This window comes from Emericellopsis cladophorae (genome assembly GCF_022114955.1).
Source record: "Emericellopsis cladophorae strain MUM 19.33 chromosome Unknown NODE_6_length_900724_cov_123_231613, whole genome shotgun sequence".
Taxonomy (NCBI): domain Eukaryota; kingdom Fungi; phylum Ascomycota; class Sordariomycetes; order Hypocreales; family Bionectriaceae; genus Emericellopsis; species Emericellopsis cladophorae.
Window position 1 is genome coordinate 685,692 of NW_026250931.1, and position 21,663 is coordinate 707,354.

Genomic DNA, 21,663 nt, shown 5'->3' on the forward strand with positions numbered 1-21,663 from the left:
TAGCGCGCATGCAGCTGGCGCTCACCGAGGCTGCAGGCGGCTGCAACTCCAATTCTCAATTTTTATTCACGTTCACCCTCCCGCGACTGTCAAGGACAACTTCATCTTGCGCCCACCACCACAACTTCCGCCACCGGCCGTCCATTCGCTCTTTTTGACGCGCAAAACTTGCACCGACATATAGCAGATATGTCTGATTACGAGGGTGACGATGTCGATGTCGGCGGGTGAGTTTCAACCGTCAATGTCGGTCGACGAGGTGACTCGTGCTAAACTGTCAGCGGCGAGGAGTACTTTGAGGAGGAGGAGGAAATCTACGACCCCGAGGTCAACGTCGAAGACGACGAGAACAACCCCAACGGCACCTTTGACGAGGACCAAGACAACGTCGTGCCCTCGGGCGACCCTGCCGCCGCCGCGAGCGCCGCGAAAGCGTCCGAGAAGTCGCTCCGAGACAAGAAGATCCCCGACGAAGAGCGCACGACCACCCCCTACATGACAAAGTACGAGCGCGCGCGCATCTTGGGTACCCGGGCGTTGCAAATCAGCATGAGCGCGCCGGTGCTGGTCGATCTGGAGGGCGAGACGGACCCGCTGCAGATTGCGATCAAGGAGCTGCGGGAGAAAAAGATTCCCTTGATTGTGAGGCGATACATGCCGGATGGCTAGTAAGTTCTCTTTGCCTTGCATGCCGTCGTCGATGCAGGAGAAACTGACATGCGCAGCTACGAGGATTGGACTTGCGAGGAGCTTTTGCAGTGAGGCCATATACCTCGCCTGAGGACCCCGTGGACCAGCGGATCGCTGCAACAATGTCGCCTCGGAGTCTCCAGGACAATTTCGTCAATTACAGCGCGGCGTTTTACATCATTTTGGTAGGAAAAGAGGGGGTACGACTTAACATAGCACCATAACTCATCACGCATTGCTTGCTTGCTTGCAGCACAATATTCAAGTGCGCTGCTGTACCCAGCGTACGGGATTTCCCTGTGCTGTTCGCGCCAAGGAGCGAGGCCATGGGAGGACATTGCCCAGCTTGCGGAGCTAGACTCGGTGTACCCGTAGTCCCATGATCAACCCATGTTCTTGTCACGGCTAGTGCAAATGCCAAGCAGAGGAAGCAATGCCATAGACATGGTGTAACTGAAACAATGCACAGCAGGGACACTCCCCGTTGGCAATTGGCTTGGTGGTAGTTGTGTAACTTGGGTACAATGCGCCATGAGGTCACGCATGGCGATGGGGGACGCTTGTGACCAAGTGACGAAGTTAGCAAGTAATTACTAGACTAGTGCTCACTGACTGGTCTTATTAGACGTCGAAGCAACATATCCTGTCAAGTCCGTCGCTGTACCTCAAACATTTTTAAACTGTTTCCGCTGGCGACAATTAACATCACCCAGATGTACTAATTCACTTTGAGCACAATGAAGTTGTCTTCTCTATCGTCTTCAATCCTCTTGGCGACCGCGTCTTCCGCTTCGCCATTCATGAAACGCGAGGTTGGCGGCGTATGTTTGCCTGCTAGCATGCTACTTTGGTCTGGGGAAAGCTAACCGTTGTTGTCGCAGGTCCTCATCTGCACCGGCGCCAATGCGACTGGTCAATGTTCCCACCAGGTCTACTCCATGGAGGAGTGCCACCAGCTCCCTGCTCCATACTACCAGAACACCAACACATTTGCCCCCGATGGCGAAGCTTTCAGTTGCTTCCCTCGTGTATACGATTGTGGCGGCATCTGCATGAGTCCAACAGGGTGTACTTTTGGAGGCGTGGACTTTTCTTACGAGAATAAATACAATCTGGGTGCTATCCAGTGGGATACCCTGATCAAGAGCTTTGATTGTTCACTGAAGAGAGGTTGACCCGAGGAGCTGTCCTATATCGGCCGGGATGCGGGCGTCATGGAAGCACGCGTTATGCAACCGTTTATTAATGAAGATGCTCGGATCTCATCCGAATAACCGTTTTCGGACTTTGCTCTTATCGTCAGTCGTGGCGCATCATGTTTCAAAACCTCGACTCCTCGTACGGGTATGTTTAGTGACGTATGAGGAGGTAACTCGGCGATCGCCCGGGATCCATGCATGGTGGGGTATCGGACTTGGTAGCATTGTCTCCTCAGCAGCTTATATCCTCCTCCCCCTCTATCGACTTCAATTCTTTCAGATCATAACTCATATTGCCTCTCTGTATGACCCGAATCTTCACAATGGCGCTCGAGACCAAGGCTACCATCACCACGTTCGGGGGACGCTTCCTCAAGCTCTCCCACAGCTCATCCACCACCTCCACACCCATGAACTTCACAGTGTTCATTCCCCCTGGCGCCTCTTCTTCCAAGCCGGCCCCTGTCCTGATCTATCTCTCTGGTCTGACCTGTACACCAGACAACGTCACGGAGAAGGGCTTCCTGCACGCTCACGCGTCCAAGCTGGGTCTTGCGCTGCTCTACCCTGACACCTCGCCCCGAGGCACCGACCTGCCCGGCGAGCATGACTCGTGGGACTTTGGCAGCGCGGCGAGCTTCTACATTGATGCCACCAAGGAGCCCTACAAGAAGCACTACCAGATGGAGAGCTACGTCACCAAGGAGCTGCCCGAGCTGGTCTTCTCCGAGTTCAAGGAGCTCGACAAGACTAAGGTGTCCATCGCCGGGCACTCCATGGGCGGACACGGCGCCTTGACGCTCTACCTCAAGAACCCGGGCATGTACAAGAGCGTTTCGGCCTGGGCGCCCATCGCCAACCCATCGCAGTGCCCGTGGGGCGAGAAGGCATTTGGGGGGTACATTGGCGACGACAAGGCAGCGTGGAAGAAGCATGACGCCACGGAACTCGTCAAGTCCTGGAAGAACGGTCCACTAAAGGCCCTCATCGACGTCGGCACCGGGGACAACTTTTATAAGCAGAAGCAGCTGTTGCCTGAGAACTTTGAGGCGGCTGTGAAAGAAGCCGGCGTGGAGGACGTGACGGTGCGGTACCAAGATGTAAGTCGCCTTTGCTGCTGTCGCAGTACCGATCTGACGATAGCTAGGGGTACGACCACTCGTACTTTTTCATTTCGACCTTTGGCGAAGATCACGTCAAGCACGCGGCGAAACACCTTGGCTTGCTCTAAGTACTGGAGAATGTGAAGGGGAGAAAAGATGGACCATTAATCAATCACATCGTCCACGCGTCATCATCTCATTTATCTCGCCAAAAACACATATCCCATCAGAAACCCTCCTCGAAACCCAGTGAAATCCTCCAACTTGGAGAAATATCTCGTCCCATGCTGTTGATCTTCGAAAAACATGCGCCACCCGTGAACCCGATACGTCCCCCATGAATGATAAGTTCGCGCCTATACCCACCCAGTGAATGCGCCCGCTCAACTCATCCGCTGCATGCTGCCTGGCGATATCGCCTTCTCCAACGGACTCATGGCCGCCTGCTCGGCCTCCCGCCTCATGCGCTCGTAGGCCATCTTCTCAAACCTGCTCAAGCTCTTCCACCAGTGCTGTCCTGCCTCATGCTCGGCTATGCGCTCTAATAGATCGGCCGTCTTCGCTCTGACTTCGGGCTCCTTGTGAAAAAGGCCGAGCGCGATGTAGAACAGACCCGCGTGCGACTCGGGTGCCACACTGAGAAGGAGGCATATCTCGTCGTACGAATGTATGTGCTTGGATAATGTAAAGTAAATGTCCCGACTCTGCGTAGGGGACAATCGCTGCAGACGCAGTTTGTCGTGCATGTGTGCCACGTCAAGCCCCTTTAGCGGGCGCACCGTATATAGCTGTGCGAGATCCTAGGGGCGCGTCAGATCAGAGTGAATCAGACGATAAAGCGAGCAAGCCTTGACTTACCTGGACGAAGCTGTAGTAGCTCCTCGTGTTGCGCCAGCCTTCGATCCTTGTTATGTTGCCAGCAAGCTCCCTATGCTTGGCCATGTCATCGGACCACACGTAGCCATGCCCACTGGCGCCAGGGAGCGTCAATTGCTCATCGTCGCTTCCAATGTACAGAGCGCTCGCGCCGTAGACGCTCTCCTCGAACTGCGCCGCGATGCGCGTAAGCTTGAGGACCCAGTCCCTCCATTTGGCGCGGATCACACGCTCGCCATGCCGGGCCGCGATGCTACGCAGAATGTCTGCCATAAAGGCCTGGTCCCCCGTCAGATCCATCGACTGACTCGACAGGCCGCCCGCCAGGGACGCGTATGCAGGGTTCTGTTGCTGGTAGTTTTGCAGCCCGTCGGTAGGCATGGCCGGCTCGATCTTGCTGCTGATCTTGACGCGACCGCTGGGCAGGTCACACAGAATATCCCACCATTCCGGGTGGTGTTCAAAGGTAGGGTTTGTCACGCCGGCGATGAAGCCCGGCACGTTCAGCAGGTCGTCGATCTTGGTCAAGTCGGTATAGGGGAAGGCGAACCGCGTGAAGCCTCGCAAGATACCGCCAGAGGCAAGCGCGCAAGCCGCCAGAACAGCCTCAGCAACCTCGCCCGACGGCATGCCGTGGCCCAGGAAGATGACCCTCTTCTGGGTCAAGAGACCGTTGACCAGAACGATGATTGGATGGGTATGGATGCCGTTGGTTGTGAGGTGTGGGTGCAGTGGAAAGGGCTGAGGCTGCTTCGCGTGCACGTCGGAGAATATCTGGATTAGTTTGATCAGGGAGAAATCGCCCACTGTCTCTGGCATGATCGCCGTGGGAACCTTGACTGGGATGGGGATGCCCTTGTACATGATCTTCGTCTCCAGCTCGTGGGTGTCTCGAGGAACTGAGTAGGCTGACGGGCCTCCCTCGACGTAGGCTCTGGTGCCGTTGCGCGATATGCCGGCTGTTCTGGCCGGACTTTGGTTGCCTTCCCCCAAATCTACAGAGGAGCCCTCAGCTTTGTCCTCGAGAATGCGCTGTTGGATCATGCGCTCAAACTTCTCGACAAACAAGTCTCGATTGTCACTGGCTAGTAACAGATGTCTTTCCAGCAGGCTCAGCTTAGGCATCAGAGACAAGTCCATGGCGTTGACAGCGTCGAAGAGCATTGATAACGTCTCCGGGACAGGGGATTTGAAATACTCCTCGAGCGCGAGGAGCAAGAGAGGCTTCCAAAGTCAGTGCCAAGCTCCATGTGCCTACGCGCGCGCGGCTCACCTTGTAGATATGGAGGAAAGGGTGCCTCGTGCATATAGCCATTGCTTTCACCACCGCACCGCGCTTCACCGACTTGTCATGCTTGGTGTTCACCAGGTTCAGCACATAAATCAGCGGCGGTCCCTCGCCGCCCTCGGGCTCGCTCTCCGAAGTTTCGTAGCCGTCCGATCCGTCGTCGTCTTCTTCATCCGACTCGTCGAGCGCGTCCTCGTCTTCCTCGTCGATGATACCTGCGGCCCGATTTCGTCTCCGCCTTCGTCGCCTACGTCGATCCTCCTTAGCCCGGCGCTCCTTATCTTCCTCGTCTTCGCTGCTTTCCTTGTGGAGAAAGAACAAAGTCCAATCCGACTTGCGCGAGTGTGCCTGATCCGGCAACATGAGCTCTGCCAGCATGTTCTCATCGCCTGTGATCGCCAGTGGAAACTGATGTTCCATGACGGGGCCGCGATCGATATCAAACGACGCAACTAGAATATACTCGACATGGTTCTCCGTGGACCCCCGAGGGTATTGGGATCGTAGCTTCCGCGGCGCATTCGAGCTCGCGCGCCGGCGACAAGGCGCCGAGGCAGAGGAGCGTCGTGAGGAGGCATTGGCAAGGCTGTGGTCCGAGGTTCGCGTCGTATCGAAAATCGGTGGTTGTGGCGACCTCGACGGCCCCCCTGAGATCTGCGAGGGAGATCTTGAGGATGGGAACGAGGATAGGGAGGTTCGTCGGGGACCAGCAGAAAGGGAGCCGTTGGGCTGGCCGTTGCTGCTCTGTGACCGTCCGCCACCGCCAGGGTCGGCCATCCTCAACTTTCGATTGACCCAATTCCTGTCCTTGAATGATGGCTTTGGTTGTTGCTCACACCATGGACTTGACTGGCCAAGGGTCATCAATACCCACGCGCGCCGAATCCGGGACCCTGAGGGAAATGTGTTAAATGCTCTCCCACTCCGGCCAATCGCGTGACGTGGGTGAGCTGGGGGTGAGCCGGGTGAGCCTCCACCCACACCATATTGCCTTATTGCTGAGTCACCGCAAGTGAGACAGACATCTACGCATCGACTTGTAGGTGTAGCTGCGTTAAATGGATGTTGATTGGTGCGACAGAACGCGTTAACGCGTGGAGTTTAAATGAGCACCACACTGATTTGGCGTGACATGATGAGCGAGGCACATTCATGATATCAGACGCTCGCCTATCGTATATGACTAGATCTCATCGATGGCATCGAGTGGTCTTGTTCATCACCCCCCTTATTTTTTTTTACAAAAGCTCGAGCTTAAGCCTATCAATATCTAGCACCCCTGTTCATTTTACGTGATCCAGGCGGCACTTCTCACCTAGGTTACCCTCTTTGATCTTAGTCGCGAATACCGCTCTTTTTAGTCTTGCTAGTTTCCGGTTTAGTGATCCATATGCTAGTTGCGACTCACTCTTCACTTCATGACTCTGCCCTAGCGTTGAGGAGCGCGTATCAGTGTGTTCGCTAGCAGCTGGCTGACCTATTTGTCGCACTCACATAGTGCAGAGTCAGTGTCGTTAACCTCCACGAATGCTTGGGGAGTGAGCGATGCTGCTGGACACATTCTCGCCCTCGGAGACGGCGAGTTGTGCGGATGTTGCTGCTCGAATAGATGACATTGCAGCGAACGGCTAAGGTGACCGCTTGGAACGGTCCTTTCCCTGATCCGGGGTTTTGGGTCGTTTTCCTGGGGATCGCAATGAGAGCAGCGGCGTGGGCAAGGCGGTTCGCAGTTGTACCACAAATACCAGCTAGTATATCGCAGCAGCTAACCGAAGCACAGTAGTGAGGGGGGAAAAAAGAGCCTTATCTACTAAACCAACACATCGTCTGTTCGCTCCTCATTGGTGAGGAACGTGACGCTGTTGGTTCCAGAAGTGATTTCTAGTGTGCCAGTAGAGAATGTCGACTTGATTGACCATGTCGAATGGCCATCCTTGGTTCGTGGAATTAAGCCGGGCTTGGCCGACACCGTAAATAAAAAATGGCAACTGGACCTGTCTAAAGTATAGCTCAATTGTTATCGAGGAAACACTTGAAACAAATTGAGATGACTTCGGAATTAGGACTACTCTAGTACTTCATAGCCCCCGCTTATACATCATCTTAACCCTTGGGGCAAAGAGGATGTTCTTACAATTGTGCCGTCTTGCAAAGACCTGACTGCAGGGTGAATCGTTCAAGGTAAAGCATAGCAACCTTGTGGTCGAGTATCAAAGGGTTTGGAATGAATAAGTGACTGAACGTTGATAATACCATGGATAGCCAAGTGATATTTACTCTTGCTACTCGACGAAAGACATGCCGTCCTCCTCATGTGTCAAGTCAAACACGCAATCTTCACTCGGAAGCAGCGATTTGGAAGACTTGCTCGTAGCGAGGGGACATTCCTTCTCTCTTAAACTCACCTCTGCCAGACGACTTCCTTTTTCGCTGTGATTAGGAGAGTCGAAAGCCTCATTTGATGCCTGGAGACTGGTTATATTGTCTTCATTGGTCGTCATTGTGGGCAAACATAACTCTTGAAAAAACGAGTTGCCTTCCTGTGACTGCGTCGTTGTGTGATGCTCCGCAAAGCTTAGTGGGTCCGGTAGTGCTAAGTCGTCTTCGAGTGAATTTCTCAGACTCAGGGGAAAATCGCCATCCTCAGAGAGTCTTCCCTCACTAAGGCTTGAGTCGAACGCAAAGGTGACTCTCAGGTAGAAGTCAGGCTTTGAGACAATCAGCTCAGTCCAGTCATTGAGCCGTGGCTGACAGTAAGACAATCCTCGTCCGGCATCACGCGACTGAATAACTTCGACGACATGACGAATGACCCTTGTTATCCAGTCAGCCTCGTCGTACTGAAGTCGATAGACCTTCATCGCTTCGATGAGCACATTCAAACGATGCTGTTTGAGTGACAGAACCGCGTCGAATTGGGTCGTTGAGCTTGTGGCAAGCTCTGCCATATTAACGTCGAGAATGTTGAGGACCAGAGGCAAGGCCGTCAGCCCAATAGCAGAGATGGGCAGCCAGCGTGCAAGATCTTCTTGGACCATATCCCTCACACATTCTGCCACGCCCGAAGCCGCATTTTGAAGCTCATACCGACTCTCATGAAAGGCAGCTTTCGAGTCCCAGCCGGCTCGACTCTGTGATAGAGTGTGCGCTAGAATCTCGGAATTGCAGAGGACCACTCTCGCGGAGTGATAGAACATGTACATTAGGTTGGTGTAGACGAACACCAAATCGCACGAGTGGCTATCGTCTCTTGCCCGCAGGTCTGACAAACCGCTGCGCCCGAACGAAGGAAACGTCGAGGCCGCATCAGCGAACCATTTCTGAAGATGCGTTTTAGTATCTCTCAAGAGTTGCGCGTCGGCTGGTCGCGGCCTTTGCCAGCCCTCTGGGCTGTCGTTCAGAGGGAATGCCACAACGAGGATATCCGTCAAGACAACGCAGAGCCTTGTGAAATGGGAGAAGACACCGGCCAAATGGCGCTTCGTCTGAGAAGCGCAGACTTTAGACTGCTCGAACTCATCCGCAAGATCAGAAGGCTCAAGGGAGGGACTCGTGTCAAAGTCGAAGTGGGCTCGAGTGATCTGAATCGGCCGCCGCATAAGGAGAGAGACCATACGATCGCGCACTATACAACACCACCATACTCGCTTGAGGACATTCTGTTCATGATGCTGCGTCTGGTGAGCTGATGAGCGCATGCGTCCCATGGACGCATAGCGATGAGCTCGTGCGTTTCTGGCATGTTGAATAGCGAGGCCGAGCCAGGAAGTGTTGGATTTCTTGGTGGATTCCGGCGACCAGAATGAGAGGAGCAGTGATGCTTGGGCCATGACGATTGGCGATGATTCGGTCTCAAAGTCATGTAGCAATTTGGCGTGCCGATAAAATGAGGCCCTTGCCTCGCGTATACTCCGATATCCAAGGGCCTGGATCGTTTCGACCGAAACAAAGTTGCACGAGGCAAACAATATGCTTCTCAGAAGCAGAAGCGGCATCTGGAGTTCGCCGAGAGGGCCGGTCATACTCCATAATCCCCAAGTGTCTTTTTCATTGATTATCGGAAGGAACGGATGGATGCGAAGAAAGTACTTTTCCAAGAACTCTTCCATCAAGTACCGAGCAGGCACATGTAGGCAGCCCTGTTGCTTGATGAAGGTCATATCTTGAACTGGTATATGGTGAAAGTTGGAGAGTGTAATGAAAAGGTATGAAGTGTACAAGAGACACTGGTCGAGGGGCGCTGGATCGGAGCAGATCGTAGTTGTTGATGGTTCGATCGAGGTATCATTCGGGACGACTGATCTTTGAGCTGCGGATCCATCATGCTGCGCTATGGGAAGAAAGAAGAAGTTGGTTAGTACTTGAACCGACCTCGTCGCAGTAGCTTAGTACATACAAGATATACCAAAACGATCTTCGTCCTCTTTGGCTCTCGCGGTTGGCAGCACGCCCGGAAGGGCCGCGTCCGTTGTATTCTTGCAATTCAAGCTGTTGGCACTGGTGTCCTCGGTGTGGGAACCCATTTGATCGTCGTCGTCCGGGGCATCTTTGGACTTTTCTGCCATGACGAACGAGGCCAGCTCGGCTACTCTTGATCTCATGAGTTGCTCCGCCGTCAAACCCGCTGTGCTGACCCCCGAGATATCTGGATCCCGAGACGGTGGTACGCTGCCGTGCGTTTCACTCTGTCTGGCGTGGCTACAGACATGTCAGTGTCAAGAAGATCAGCCTCGTCGCCGCCGGGCACCACGTACTAGCGACGGTTGCTCCTCTGGACAACGACACATTCGTCGCCATCCAAGTAGCAGTTCATGCAAGGCCGGCCCGTTTGCGATACATCACAGCGCACCTTCCTGGCCCGACAAGAAAGACATGCCCTCGGCGCTCTTCTCTTCTTCCTAAACTGAGGCAAAGTATCGGGGTCCGCAGGAGGTGGGTGTTTGTTTTCCAGCATTGTGCTGCTTTCAGGAAGAGTCGTGCAGCAAGACATGTTTTCCAGTCGTGAAGCTGACGTGCGGCCAGCATGTAACAATGCAATGGACCTCAAGGACTCTTTGTCGCCGACTTTCAGAACCATACATAACCCCAATTCCCCTTCCCCCCCTCCAGATCCCCCAGAACGCCGGGACCCGGGGACCCCATGACGACCCCCACAGGAGCCACACATAGACGAATCAAGCAGCCCGGATTGATCCGCTGGATCTTGTTCCCCACGTCGCCTGACTCGAGCGATTGAGTCAGTGTGGCTAGCGTGCTTGGTCAGCATTGCCTTGGCGGCACTCTCATCGAATTTCCGTATATGGGAGCCTAAGACTCGTCCAACTTTGGTTTAGCACACGAGATGTAGCTACTCATGTTCATGTTGAGAGATATGGTGAGGGCATGAGACATCTCCGAGGCGAATGGCAAAGTGTGGTCTCTGTCTCGTCAAACCATCATGTTCCCATGTTTGTGTGTGTGTCGACAAGTGAATGATGATATTCCAAGGGAGCTTGTCTAAACTTGGAACGCTGGGTCGTGGCCAGCACTGATGGGATCTATGTCTTCTTGAGCAGATATTTCTTCCGCCTCTTTCTCTCTTGCGTTGTCCTCTTACGGCCATCGGTCGAGATCTATGGGACAGGTAAGCAAGGCCGGACGGTCAAGGTCGCCAGCGGCCAAGCTTACAGTATGCCAGGTCCACCCCTGGATCCACGTTCGGAGCGTCCGTCACAGATGCCTAATGTACCGTACTATTTGCAGAGACCTAGCGCACTTGCAGACATGCGGGTAATTTGCACGCCAGAAGTGCTAGGACTCAGGTAAATTGCTAATTGTCCGGGGTATGCGGGGTTGTGAAGACGCTGCGGCACTACGACAGTCTAGAACTCCAGGAGATACCCCGGGGAAGAACAAGGCTCCACTGATCCGCAATACTGGGACAGCACGCGTCCATCTACGTGGGGCACACACTCTTCATCCTTGTGGAGCCGCAAATGAGGACCTGCAGCAGCCGTCGAGGTTGACGCAACGACTCGACGTCCCCATTGTGTACCGGAGCGGAGAGGGACAACCAAGTCTGCTCCATGACGTGCGGTGTATCCGGAAGCTAGTACATGAATGTTGGTTGAAGCAGGCTAGGCAACGCCGGGGTTACCACGTGAGCATTTTAGCGACAGTTGAGTGCTGGTCCCAACGGCTACGGATCTACCAATAAACGCTGGTCACTCTCGCCCCGCCATGTGGAGCAGATGGAGAGAAGAATGAGGGGAGGAAAGCATTGGGACTCCGCGTGCGAGACCGGATTCTCATTCGGACGCGTCGGCTGGTAGCCAGACCCCGCCTCCGGGGCGTGGCTGGGGTCAAGTAGCGGCTCCTGCCGAGGAGGAATCCAGTGCAACCCAGTTCAACCCAGTTCAACCCCGTTCAACCCCGTTCAACCCCGTTCAATTCAGTCCAGTTCAGTTCATTTGAGGTTGCTGGAAGCGCGGCTGCCAGGGCACCACCACGTAGCTCTCTCATTGGGATAACCACCTGGATGACCCCAAGAACTCTGTAAGCTCAGCCGAATGGACTCGGAACCGGAACATGCCACGACAGGTAGCGCCGAGCGCCGAGATGATGGTTACGTGCCCGATTGCGCCGAAGACCAAGCACGTCGGGAACGGAAACGGCAGATTGATAGACGAGCACAGCAGCAGCATCGGAAGAGGCAGAAGATCTATGTCGAGCAGCTGGAGGAAAAGCTCAGGGTCTTCCAGTCCACGGATCAGTCCGATGCTGCCCGACTCGGAGCTCAGAACCTTCGTCTTCGGCAAGAAGTATGTGCGCATATCACCATTTTGGCTGCGGCAGCAGTGTTCGCGACGCAGAAAGTATAGCTGCTAATCTGGGTACGAAGCTCGAGTCGTTACACACTCTCTGCGGAGACATGGGAAGGATCATGCAACGGCAGAACGATTTGATCAAGAACTCGATTCTTTCGTCCCTACCGATGATCTCGCTCACCGGCAGACCTGCTGCTTCACCTCACCACGGGACCCCAAGAAGCTTCCCAAGCGACGAGGAAAACGAGGGGGCCGGAGTGACCGCAGCACAGGCCGTCGGCTCAAATATCCCGGGTTCGGCCTATCAGGATCCACCAGACCTCCCCAGCACCTTGCAAGCGGAGCTAGAGATTGGCGCATTGGCGAAGAACGCTTCGAGAGCAGGTGGCAAAGACGAGCGCGAACATATGACAACACATTATCGGCCTTCGGGGTCTTCGGGGGGGAATGAAGGAGGGCCCCCGCTTGCGGCCACCAACTCGGAGCTTGGTCAGCCGACAGCAGGCCACTCCTCGTTCGCTTGCGGCATGGAGGACGGCTGGAAACTGAAAGGGCCCTTGGAAAACCCAACGCATTTTTTCACGGCACCGAACGACCCCAACGATTCGCTAGACCTATTCAACGGCTCGCAGCTGGCGCTTCCTCACGATGAATGGGCTTGCGGTTCGACCGCAATAGGCGCATCGCATCTTTTCAACTCCGGAGAGCTACCCGATGGACAAAGCAACTGGCTTGAAAGAGGAAACGACATGACTGGGCTGCCATCAAATGAGCGTAGTGGTACTGATCGGTCATTCCAGACCATTCGCCCATCGAGTTCGGCCTTATCTGGCTTAGATCGGCGCGTTGCTCACTCTTTTGCAGATGCAGGCGTGGAAGAAGCCGCCGAACCTTCGGCGACGGTTCGCTCCGAGAGGAATGACTTGTCACACTTCATCACACCCAAGGAACTTGCTGGTTATGGCAGACCTTTCTTGGGACATAGCTCACCCGAACGCCTAGGAGATCGGCTTCCGTGGGATGGTGCAGGTCCTTTCTCCAACCCGTGGCGGATATGGACGTCGGATGCGTTGCCGCACCTCCGCTCCTTTCCAGTCCTACTATCGCCTCCGCTTCATAAAGACAAGTCGTTATACGATATCATCGGACGGGCTCGTTCAAAGGCAATGCCCATCAAGCATCCGAGCATCCGGGAGTTTCTCCTTGATCAAACCGAGAACACATTCTCGACTGATATCAAGAGTTACCTGGAGCCCATCAAGCAAACAAGAAGCCCATCTGAGTTCCTGGCTGCCTACTGGGTCCTCTATCTTCTGCTACGGGTAGGAATCAACCACCGACGTGGGGCTAAGTGAGAATATTAAACTGACCGGAACTTAGTGGTACGTCAATTTTGACGACGAGTCCTACCGTACTCTTCCCTCTTGGCTCCGTCCCAGCCCCTTGCAGCTCACGGTTGCCCATCCGGCTGTGGCGGGGCTTATTGCCTGGTCAGTCGTTCCGCTCTTCCGCCCGGTACAGCTGCTGACCCACTAACTATAGGCCCAAAATGCGGGAGGAAGTCATCATGCTGTCACAGATCGATGTGCAGTGTGTTCACGAAGTTTCATCCCAGATTGGCAAACATTTGATTGTTTGCATCGAGACCAACGATGTTGATTTCTACAGTGATCCTTCCAAGATCACCGCTGAAGTCACGAACTTGGCCAATTGGAGACTTGATCAAAGGTTCTATGATGTATATCCGAGGTGGAGGGGGCTCCTCAGTGCGTAAATAGGGGCTTCTCAACATACTCAGGGTCGAGATACCATGCCAGATCCTCTCCAAGGACCTCTTTAAACGTGAAGCCATTGCCCATGAACTCGAATCTGTTGCGCTGACGGTAGTCGATCTTGTAGTCCTCAAACCTAGGCTCCTCTAGCATCAGCCGCCAGTGAACCAGCGAGCCTGGGTATTGAGCAGTGATCTTTCCGCCAGGCTTCCCCTGGTTATACCATGACCGGCATCCAGCTGCCCAGACCCTTCGCCGAAGTGTTAGTCAAAGTAAAACCACACCAACTTGAGCGCCGCTTACGTTCTTTTCAGCCACTCGTGCACATGTTCGTTGTACTCGGCCACAGCCTCCGGCTTGATGTCCACCGCTCGGATATTCTCGGTCTGCATCTTCCGGATGACTTTACACACGTAGTTTTGCGCTGCCTCGAGCACGGTCACAAACGAGCCGTGGCCAGCGGGACAGTTGGGTCCAAGTGATCCGACTAGGGAGCCCGTCAGCTTGTGCTCAAGCCATCCGTGCATCTTGCAGCAAGGTGGAAATGATTAGTCACGTACTCATAAAATTCGGGAAGCCATTGACTGCCAGAGCAAGATACGCTGACGGCTCCTTGTCAAATTGGTCTGCCAATGATTGCCCATTGCGACCAATGACTGGGAATTGAGGCTTGAAGCTCACTTCAAATCCTGTCGCGCAGATGATGACATCGGCATGGTACTCTTCTCCATTTCGTGTTGTGAGACCGCTTGCGGTGAAGGCTTCGATGTCGCCCTCGCCTAGAACCACATTGTCCTGTAGGAAGGACTCGAGGAACCCCTCTGCCGGGCCGAGCCGACGGCAGCCGACCGGAAAGTCTGGAATGAGCTTTTTGGTGAGCCTCTCATCGTGGCCTAAAATTCGAGCCATTCTTTGGCTGATGAACTGAGAGCCATTGTTAGCTATATGCCATGCCTGTGCCCTTGATAGCCTACGTCTCGGGTCATCTTCTGCTGTGGGTGCTCTGATATGTTGCCACGGAAGCTCTGATTGATCTTGTTCTCCATTGCTTTGCGATGTTCGAGGTACTGCAAATGGTTGTCCGAGAAAGACTGCTTCTGCTCAGAGGTATCTGCAAGTCGACAGTTAGATAGAATCACTTCCTTGGACAACAAGAATGGCGATCTGGACTCTTACAGTTAAAATTGCGGCCCTCCTCATCTGTGTAACCTTCCGTAGAAAGACCTGGGCCGATCCACTGGGGCGTGCGGTAGAAAGAGATGACTTTCTTCGCTTGGTCCTTGATGGCCGGTACAATCTGTATTGCAGAAGCCCCTGATCCGATGACAATCACAGTCTTGTTCGCGAGATCGATGGACGTGTCGTAGTCAGCGGAATGCGTGATTTGACCTTTGAATCCTTCTCTCCCGGGGATATCAGGCCATTTCCAGGCATTGAGCACTCCCGTGTTTGAGACGAGAAAGTCGACTCTATCCTCAAAGGTTCTCTCCTCGGGCCCATCTGAAGTCTCCGTGATGGTTAAAATCCATTGACTGGCGCTCTCATCCCAGACTACCTTGTCCACTCGATGGGACACCTTGATATATTTGTCGAGATAGCCGCGATTGACGGCAAATTGGTGGTAGTACTGTTGGATCTCTCCCGCTGGAGAGTAGTAGCGGGACCAGTCTGCCTTCGGGGCGAACGCGAATTGGTACGCGGCGGACGGAACATCGCATCGGCACCCAGGGTATTTGTTTGCATACCAAACACCGCCGCACTGGGGATAGCCTTGGACCGGTCAGAACATGTGGTGGTTTCCGGCATCTGAAAGACCGATACTAACGCTCATATACGACCAGGTCAATAGAGTCACCAAACTCTTTCTCTTTCTTGTAGCACATCATGATTCCAGAAGCCCCGGCACCGATGGAGGCCACACGCATCTTGCGCGGAGCCCATAACAGGTGCTCAGAGACCTGGTATTGGGAATCGACGTTTTCCTGTATAGCAGTGCCTCCTACCCGGTTGTCAAAAGTACGAGCGTACTCGTCAGATTCAGAGTAAGACATCTTGTCAGCCGGTGTGTCGTATCGCGTTTGTTCCGAGTGAAAATTGGGTTAATGTAGGAAACAGGCTGAGAGGGACTATCTTGACAAGTGCGGAATGTAGACCAGTGGATGTAGCCTTTTTGAAAACGGCTGCGAGCCTAATCCAAGGGCTTAAATCTGAAGGCAATCGTCAAACGAATCAAACTCGCGAGGTCTGTCGATCCTCGGATATTCGGTATCCTCCACCCGGTCGTGTGATCCTACCCCACAAACTCCGCCATACCCCGCGATAGCTGACACTTATTCCCCGGACTGACAAAGTCGGCTTTGTCAGTTGACTTTGTCAGTCGCTCGTTTCTGAACATGCCCCAGCAGGTACATTGCGCCTCCTCCGACAGAATACGCCAATGTTCTAGATCAACAGCACCTGAGTTATGTGGCGTATTGCGGGGGATCTGTTCTTCGGTTCCTCTACGCATCGGCAGCACCATTCATGATCAGGCATAAAACCAAAGCATCAGGCAGGCTGGAAGACATCTCATTCTCATACTTGACATTGAAACGCGGACGACAGCATCTTCCCGAACATGGCTAGCCCCGAAAGAATCGAGAAGCTGTCGAGTGAGCACGTCGAAGTGCGCTCTTCATCTCACCAACAGGATCGATCCGATGCGGCGGCAAGACAGGCCGAGTTTGAAAAACAGCTCAGTTTCTTCGAGACCTTGAGAGTCTTCTGGAGATGCACGATCTGGATCCTGTACGGGCAGCTCGTTGTTTTTGGCTATGGAATTGACGGTGTCATCGCCGGAAATCTGTTGGCCATCCCAAGATTCAGGTGAGTTGCGTCTGGTCCCAATGTCCGTTTGGGTGGGGGCTTACAATATATGTTTCCAGAAAGGATTATGGGGTTGCATTTGGCGAGGGAGAGGCCGCTACTTACATCATCCCCGCAACATGGCAGAGCTTATACGGAGGCGTATCTCAGCTTGCCGCTATTTTTGGAGCCATATCTACGGGGTGGATGGCTGATAAGATCGGGAGACGTTACACAAACATGGTCTTTTGCTGTGTTTCCGTCGTCGGTGTCGGCATACAGTACCTTTCGACCTCGAACGGCTCTCTTGGCGTGCTCACAGCTGGTAAAGCCGTCAATGGACTGCCAATCGGCGCCTGGCTGGTGCTTGGCCCGCTGTACGCATCCGAAGTGGCCCCCTTACAGCTACGTGGTTGGCTTACGGCCATGACCAACTTCATCCAGTTTTCCGGAACCCTGCTGTTCACGGGCATCATGTACAAGCTTGGTCCGGCGGACACTGAGAATGCATACGTCCTCCCATTCGCCTGCCAGTGGATCATCCCGTGCATCGTCATCTTGACGGTGTGGGTTTGGCCCGAGTCGCCCGTATGGCTCGTTCGTCAGGGACGTTTGGGAGAAGCAAAACGATCCCTTCGACGGCTTCATGGGGACCCGGAAGACATCGATCGCGACGCGATCCTTGCTCTGATTCAGGAGACTGTCCGAGCCGAATCCGAGTTGCGCGAAGAGATTTCAAGCGTCTCCTACGCCACGGCTTTTGCAAAGGCTGACCGGAAAAGAACCCTGACCTGCATGTTTATTTATGGGTGTCAATATCTCTCTGGGCTCGTGTTTGTTCTCGGCTACCAATCCTACTACTATCAACTTGCAGGGATGGGCGCGCAGAAGTCATTCCTCCTCAGCATGATCAACAACAGCAGCATGTTTGTGGCTAACATTCTGTCCTGGCCTTTGTTGACAGTTGTTGGACGAAGGCCGTTGATCGTGTGGGGCCAACTTGCGTGTGCCTGCATACTGATGGTCGTTGGAGGTACATCGATTGGGACGACGTACGCGACAACCATTGTGACGATATCCTTCATGTTCCTTTGGGTAAGTGATATAATCCGCAACCGGTAGCGGTGTCATGTGTGCTAACAAGACGTCAGGGATTCGTCTATCAGATCACCCTCGGAACTGTTGCGTGGACAGTGGTAGCTGAGATTCCTTCTTGGAGACTCCGCTCACGAACTCAAGGGCTATCGAATCTAGTCCTGTGCCTCGTGCAATGGCTGATTGGCTTCGTGTTTCCGTACATGTTCAACCCCGACGCTGGAAATTTGCAGGGAAAGGTCGGCTTCATCTTTGGGGCGACAACCTTCTGCGGCTTCCTTGGCTGTTGGTTCCTTTTGCCTGAAACAAAAGGGAGGACTGTAATTGAGCTTGATGAGCTATACGCAGCAGGGGTCAAGCCAAGGCACTTCGGTAAAACCAAGCTTGAGGAAGGCGGTATCTCGAAGGGAACTGAATCCGGCTGAAAAAGAGAATGGGAAAAGGGAGGGTTTGACGTCGAGATGTTTACAGAAGAGCTTTCTATAAGCGTGTAACTAATATAAGGGTTGTCAAAGTCAAGACTTCGCAAGCTGTGAACAGGTGCTTCATTGCACGTTCGTCAAGCTGCAAGAATCCCGGGCTGAGGGGCTCGAATTATGGAATGCGGTCCAACGAGTCCTTCAAGATCCTAAACCAGTATTACTCGTCCATACAGTCAGAATCCTCGATCTTCTGTTACCCGAGAATTTTTTTGAGTTTTTCTTTTTTCTTTTTTCCACTCCGGCGGTCATGTCACGAAGCTCAGAAACTTATAATTAGACGGCCGTCAGCTTACTTCGCTGGATGAGATCCGGCTATTCCAACATTGAATTCGAGATCGCGCTAGAGCAATTGTACTTGTCGCCGCTAAGAAGCTACGGATCGCAAACCCTCGTTGAAGTCAACCCTAAAAATACTACATGCAGCTCCTTGAGCATTGCCGGGTATGATGACCAATAGATCAGGAGAGAAGGAAGAAGATGAATTCTCTATAGAAGATACTATTACTATAAAAAATAAAAAAAAGAGGAAGAACAAGACAGCGCGAAGATATTGCCTTTTGAGAGTAGCTATAGGCCGAATATATAGCCTGACTAAGTAAGGTAGTTACTAGCCTAAGGTAGTCACTAGCCTACTATATAATACCGCCCCTTAGGCTTGTAATAAGGCCATTAAGGCCTTTAAAATAGTACTTATAATTTAATCTAAAGTAATCCACAAGCGTGTCGCGCACACAAGCGAGTCGCGCACCTCCCCACCATAACATATCCATATGTCTTTAATATCAAACTCCGATACCATTAGAAATAGAATCACTTCCGGCGGAATTAAGGGTTCTTCTTGCCCTTCAAGCTATTTAGAAAGACAAAAATATTAGTATTCGAGCTATAGCTAAAACCTATAACGTACCCGTAACAATAATCAAGGATTGTGTTACGGTGCCACCAGTAAGCTGGCGGCTGGGTACAAGACCCAGCCCGGATCACCGAAGCACGTCACGTATACCTAGGAGAACGCATAGGCCCCGTAGCGTACCACGAAGTATAGAGCCCGCAAACTCTATATTCCCCTTTCCTTTCTACCTTATCGTTAGATAGACTTAATCTAAGCTACTAAGTTATTCTAATAGGGCTTAGCCCACAATAACTATAGTTAATACTATATATATTATAAGTACATAATAAGGCTATAGTATAGCGTAACTTATCCTTATCTTTATCGTTATCTTTAGTAGTAATCTTATTAATTAAGGCTTCGGTCGGTTAGCTATTATTATTTAAGAAAGCTTCTACTATAGAAATAAAGTTATAGATAGCGTATTAGATATTAGGTTTATTTTATAACAAGCGTTATAAAAAACAGTTTATAGTAAGTTTATAAATATATAGTTAGATTTTTTTATATTTTCTTATTATTAAAGGGGTAAGTTTATTATAAAATACTCTCTTCGATAGTTGATATATATTAAATTAGGTAGAATAAAGACCCTGACTAGCCTAATATAAGACAATATCTACTAAGGAATCAATATAAACGATTCCCTGATTTTTATCACCAATCCTTACTAGAAAGAGGCGTGCTATAGTATTATGCTACTGTAAATATTTTGTAGCACTTATGCAGCAGGTCCCAAAGCTACACAGCCAATTGTGGCACATCTGCTTTTCGAGAGCATGTTGCCCACCCGAAGCTCCGCGTACTGACAAAGAGCACTGAGTCAGGGGGTCATGGGTGTCATGTGGGGAAAAGGCACGATGGCGGGGTTAACTGACTGAGTAATGGCCTCGACAGAGTGGAGCACTTTAAGCCGGACTCCGTTGAGACAAAGCTGGAGAAATTGATATGAATTCATGGACAGCTGAACACTGTCCCTACTGCATACCAGCTCAGACCAGATCTTACACTGTTCATCGAATCCCCGCACTTATTCGTTCAGTAACCATGTCTTCGAAACTCCAGGACCTGAGCAATCGCGTTGCTATCGTGACGGGTGCTGCCAGGGGCCTTGGTCGCGAGTACGCCTTGCTTTTGGCAGCGCAAGGAGCGAAAGTCGTCGTCAACGACTACGGCGGCACTATTGATGGGACCCGGGGCGATCAGAGTGTTTCCCAAGAGGTGGTGAACGAGATCATCGCGGGGGGAGGCGAGGCATACGCCGATGGCCATGATATCTCCGTCCAGGCCGAGGTCCAAGAGATTGTCCAGACGGCTGTTGAGAGATACGGAAAAGTCGACATTCTCATCAACAATGCCGGGACTGCCGGTAGCGCCAGCTCCCAAGACAACGTCAACGTAGACTCCTTCCGCCGGACCTGGGAGATCTCTGCTCTTGGTACCATCATGCTGATCAGTGCGGTCTACCCGTTCATGGAACGGAACGGCTACGGCCGCATCGTCAACACATCTTCCGATAGCATCGTCGGCATGGGAGCAGGAGGAGACGGAGGCTACGTCGCGAGCAAAGGAGCTGTTTTCGGCCTTACAAGGGACCTTGGGCGATTCAGCCCCAAGCACGGCATCAAAATCAACGGAGTCATGCCTTCTGCCGCCTCACGCATGTCGGATCTGTCTCCAGTGATCAAGAGGATTACTCGAAAGTATTTCCGAACTCAGCTTGTCGCCGAATTCGTCGTTGCTCTGGCTAGCGAGGAGTGCCCCGTGTCCGGAGAATTGTTCAGTGCGGGGGGTGGAAGGGCTGCGAGGACCACCATTGCGACGGTCCCAGGTCACACCAACGAGTCCACCTCGCAGGGCTACCTGGACAATTTTGACAAAGTCATGGGGACCTCAAGCGAGCTCTACGTACCAAGCGATACGCTTGACCTTGTGTCGTATGCCATTAAACACGCTACGGGAGAGGACTTGGGTAAAATCGAATTGTAGGGTCCGATGACGCAAAACCTACGACTAAAACCATAGAGCTAAGCAGAAGACCTGAATTTGACCAAACCAGTCACTGTTATGCAAGTTTGTACCCTTTCGTGACTGTACAGCTCTCCAAACTCTGCTGATCTGGAGGGCACGCGATGGAAGATCCGAAGGAGCGGAGGCCAGGTGCATTATCCACGGCTTCGTGTGTAGCTTAATTGGTTTGCACATCGGAAACGAAGGGTTGGAACAAGACTTCAGCAACAATACCATTCCAGACTTGACCTTGGTGAGTACCTCTGCTATCCCTAGCTACAGCTTGTACGTTGTCTTTGTCTTTCCAACAGACGCATTCCACTGATCTTTCAGAACTCGCCGGAGGATCTTACCTGAGGGGCTTTTCGGAATAGTCTTCACAATCTCAATGCCTCCCGCCAGCTTCTTGTATCTTGGTTTCTTCTCTTTGAAAACAGAGTGGATCTCTCTGCAAAGGGCATCTTCAGTTCTGGAAACGCCCTCATGCAGGACCACGAAGGCACGGGGGACCTCGCCAGAATACTCATCCGCGATACCGATAACGGCTGCATCAGCGACAAATGAGATACCCAGAAGAAGGCCCTCCAATTCAGCTGGGGCGACGGC

The 21,663-nt window shown here is 52.6% G+C and overlaps 8 protein-coding genes across 8 annotated transcripts; 5 read left to right on the forward strand and 3 right to left on the reverse strand.

Moving 5' to 3' along the window:
- Positions 1-189: 189 nt before the first annotated feature.
- On the forward strand, positions 190-762 carry J7T54_001787 (RNA polymerase Rpb6; the record flags this gene model as incomplete). Its single annotated transcript, XM_051503821.1, has 3 exons — positions 190-227; positions 282-668; positions 726-762. The coding sequence occupies 3 exons, from the start codon at positions 190-192 to the stop codon at positions 760-762; spliced, it is 462 nt and encodes a 153-aa protein (XP_051364767.1).
- Positions 763-2,212: 1,450 nt separating this feature from the next.
- J7T54_001788 (S-formylglutathione hydrolase-like protein) lies at positions 2,213-3,120 on the forward strand (the record flags this gene model as incomplete). Its single annotated transcript, XM_051503822.1, has 2 exons — positions 2,213-2,989; positions 3,037-3,120. The coding sequence occupies 2 exons, from the start codon at positions 2,213-2,215 to the stop codon at positions 3,118-3,120; spliced, it is 861 nt and encodes a 286-aa protein (XP_051364768.1).
- Positions 3,121-3,375: 255 nt separating this feature from the next.
- J7T54_001789 (uncharacterized protein) lies at positions 3,376-5,933 on the reverse strand (the record flags this gene model as incomplete). Its single annotated transcript, XM_051503823.1, has 3 exons — positions 3,376-3,792; positions 3,851-5,092; positions 5,142-5,933. 3 exons carry the CDS (start codon positions 5,931-5,933, stop codon positions 3,376-3,378), a joined length of 2,451 nt encoding a protein of 816 aa, XP_051364769.1.
- A 1,915-nt stretch (positions 5,934-7,848) lies between these two features.
- On the reverse strand, positions 7,849-9,969 carry J7T54_001790 (Cutinase transcription factor 1 beta-like protein; the record flags this gene model as incomplete). Its single annotated transcript, XM_051503824.1, has 5 exons — positions 7,849-7,864; positions 7,998-8,737; positions 8,801-9,324; positions 9,553-9,854; positions 9,911-9,969. 5 exons carry the CDS (start codon positions 9,967-9,969, stop codon positions 7,849-7,851), a joined length of 1,641 nt encoding a protein of 546 aa, XP_051364770.1.
- A 1,735-nt stretch (positions 9,970-11,704) lies between these two features.
- Positions 11,705-13,498, forward strand: J7T54_001791 (uncharacterized protein; the record flags this gene model as incomplete). Its single annotated transcript, XM_051503825.1, has 4 exons — positions 11,705-11,956; positions 12,037-12,625; positions 12,827-13,284; positions 13,343-13,498. The coding sequence occupies 4 exons, from the start codon at positions 11,705-11,707 to the stop codon at positions 13,496-13,498; spliced, it is 1,455 nt and encodes a 484-aa protein (XP_051364771.1).
- A 227-nt stretch (positions 13,499-13,725) lies between these two features.
- On the reverse strand, positions 13,726-15,785 carry J7T54_001792 (FAD-binding monooxygenase moxY; the record flags this gene model as incomplete). Its single annotated transcript, XM_051503826.1, has 6 exons — positions 13,726-13,984; positions 14,038-14,221; positions 14,295-14,658; positions 14,709-14,845; positions 14,911-15,504; positions 15,560-15,785. 6 exons carry the CDS (start codon positions 15,783-15,785, stop codon positions 13,726-13,728), a joined length of 1,764 nt encoding a protein of 587 aa, XP_051364772.1.
- Positions 15,786-16,351: 566 nt separating this feature from the next.
- On the forward strand, positions 16,352-18,098 carry J7T54_001793 (uncharacterized protein; the record flags this gene model as incomplete). The annotated part of the gene is made up of 3 exons (XM_051503827.1): positions 16,352-16,599; positions 16,659-17,673; positions 17,730-18,098. The coding sequence occupies 3 exons, from the start codon at positions 16,352-16,354 to the stop codon at positions 18,096-18,098; spliced, it is 1,632 nt and encodes a 543-aa protein (XP_051364773.1).
- Positions 18,099-20,094: 1,996 nt separating this feature from the next.
- Positions 20,095-21,621, forward strand: J7T54_001794 (FOX-2 multifunctional beta-oxidation protein; the record flags this gene model as incomplete). Its single annotated transcript, XM_051503828.1, has 2 exons — positions 20,095-20,984; positions 21,495-21,621. 2 exons carry the CDS (start codon positions 20,095-20,097, stop codon positions 21,619-21,621), a joined length of 1,017 nt encoding a protein of 338 aa, XP_051364774.1.
- Positions 21,622-21,663: the final 42 nt, after the last annotated feature.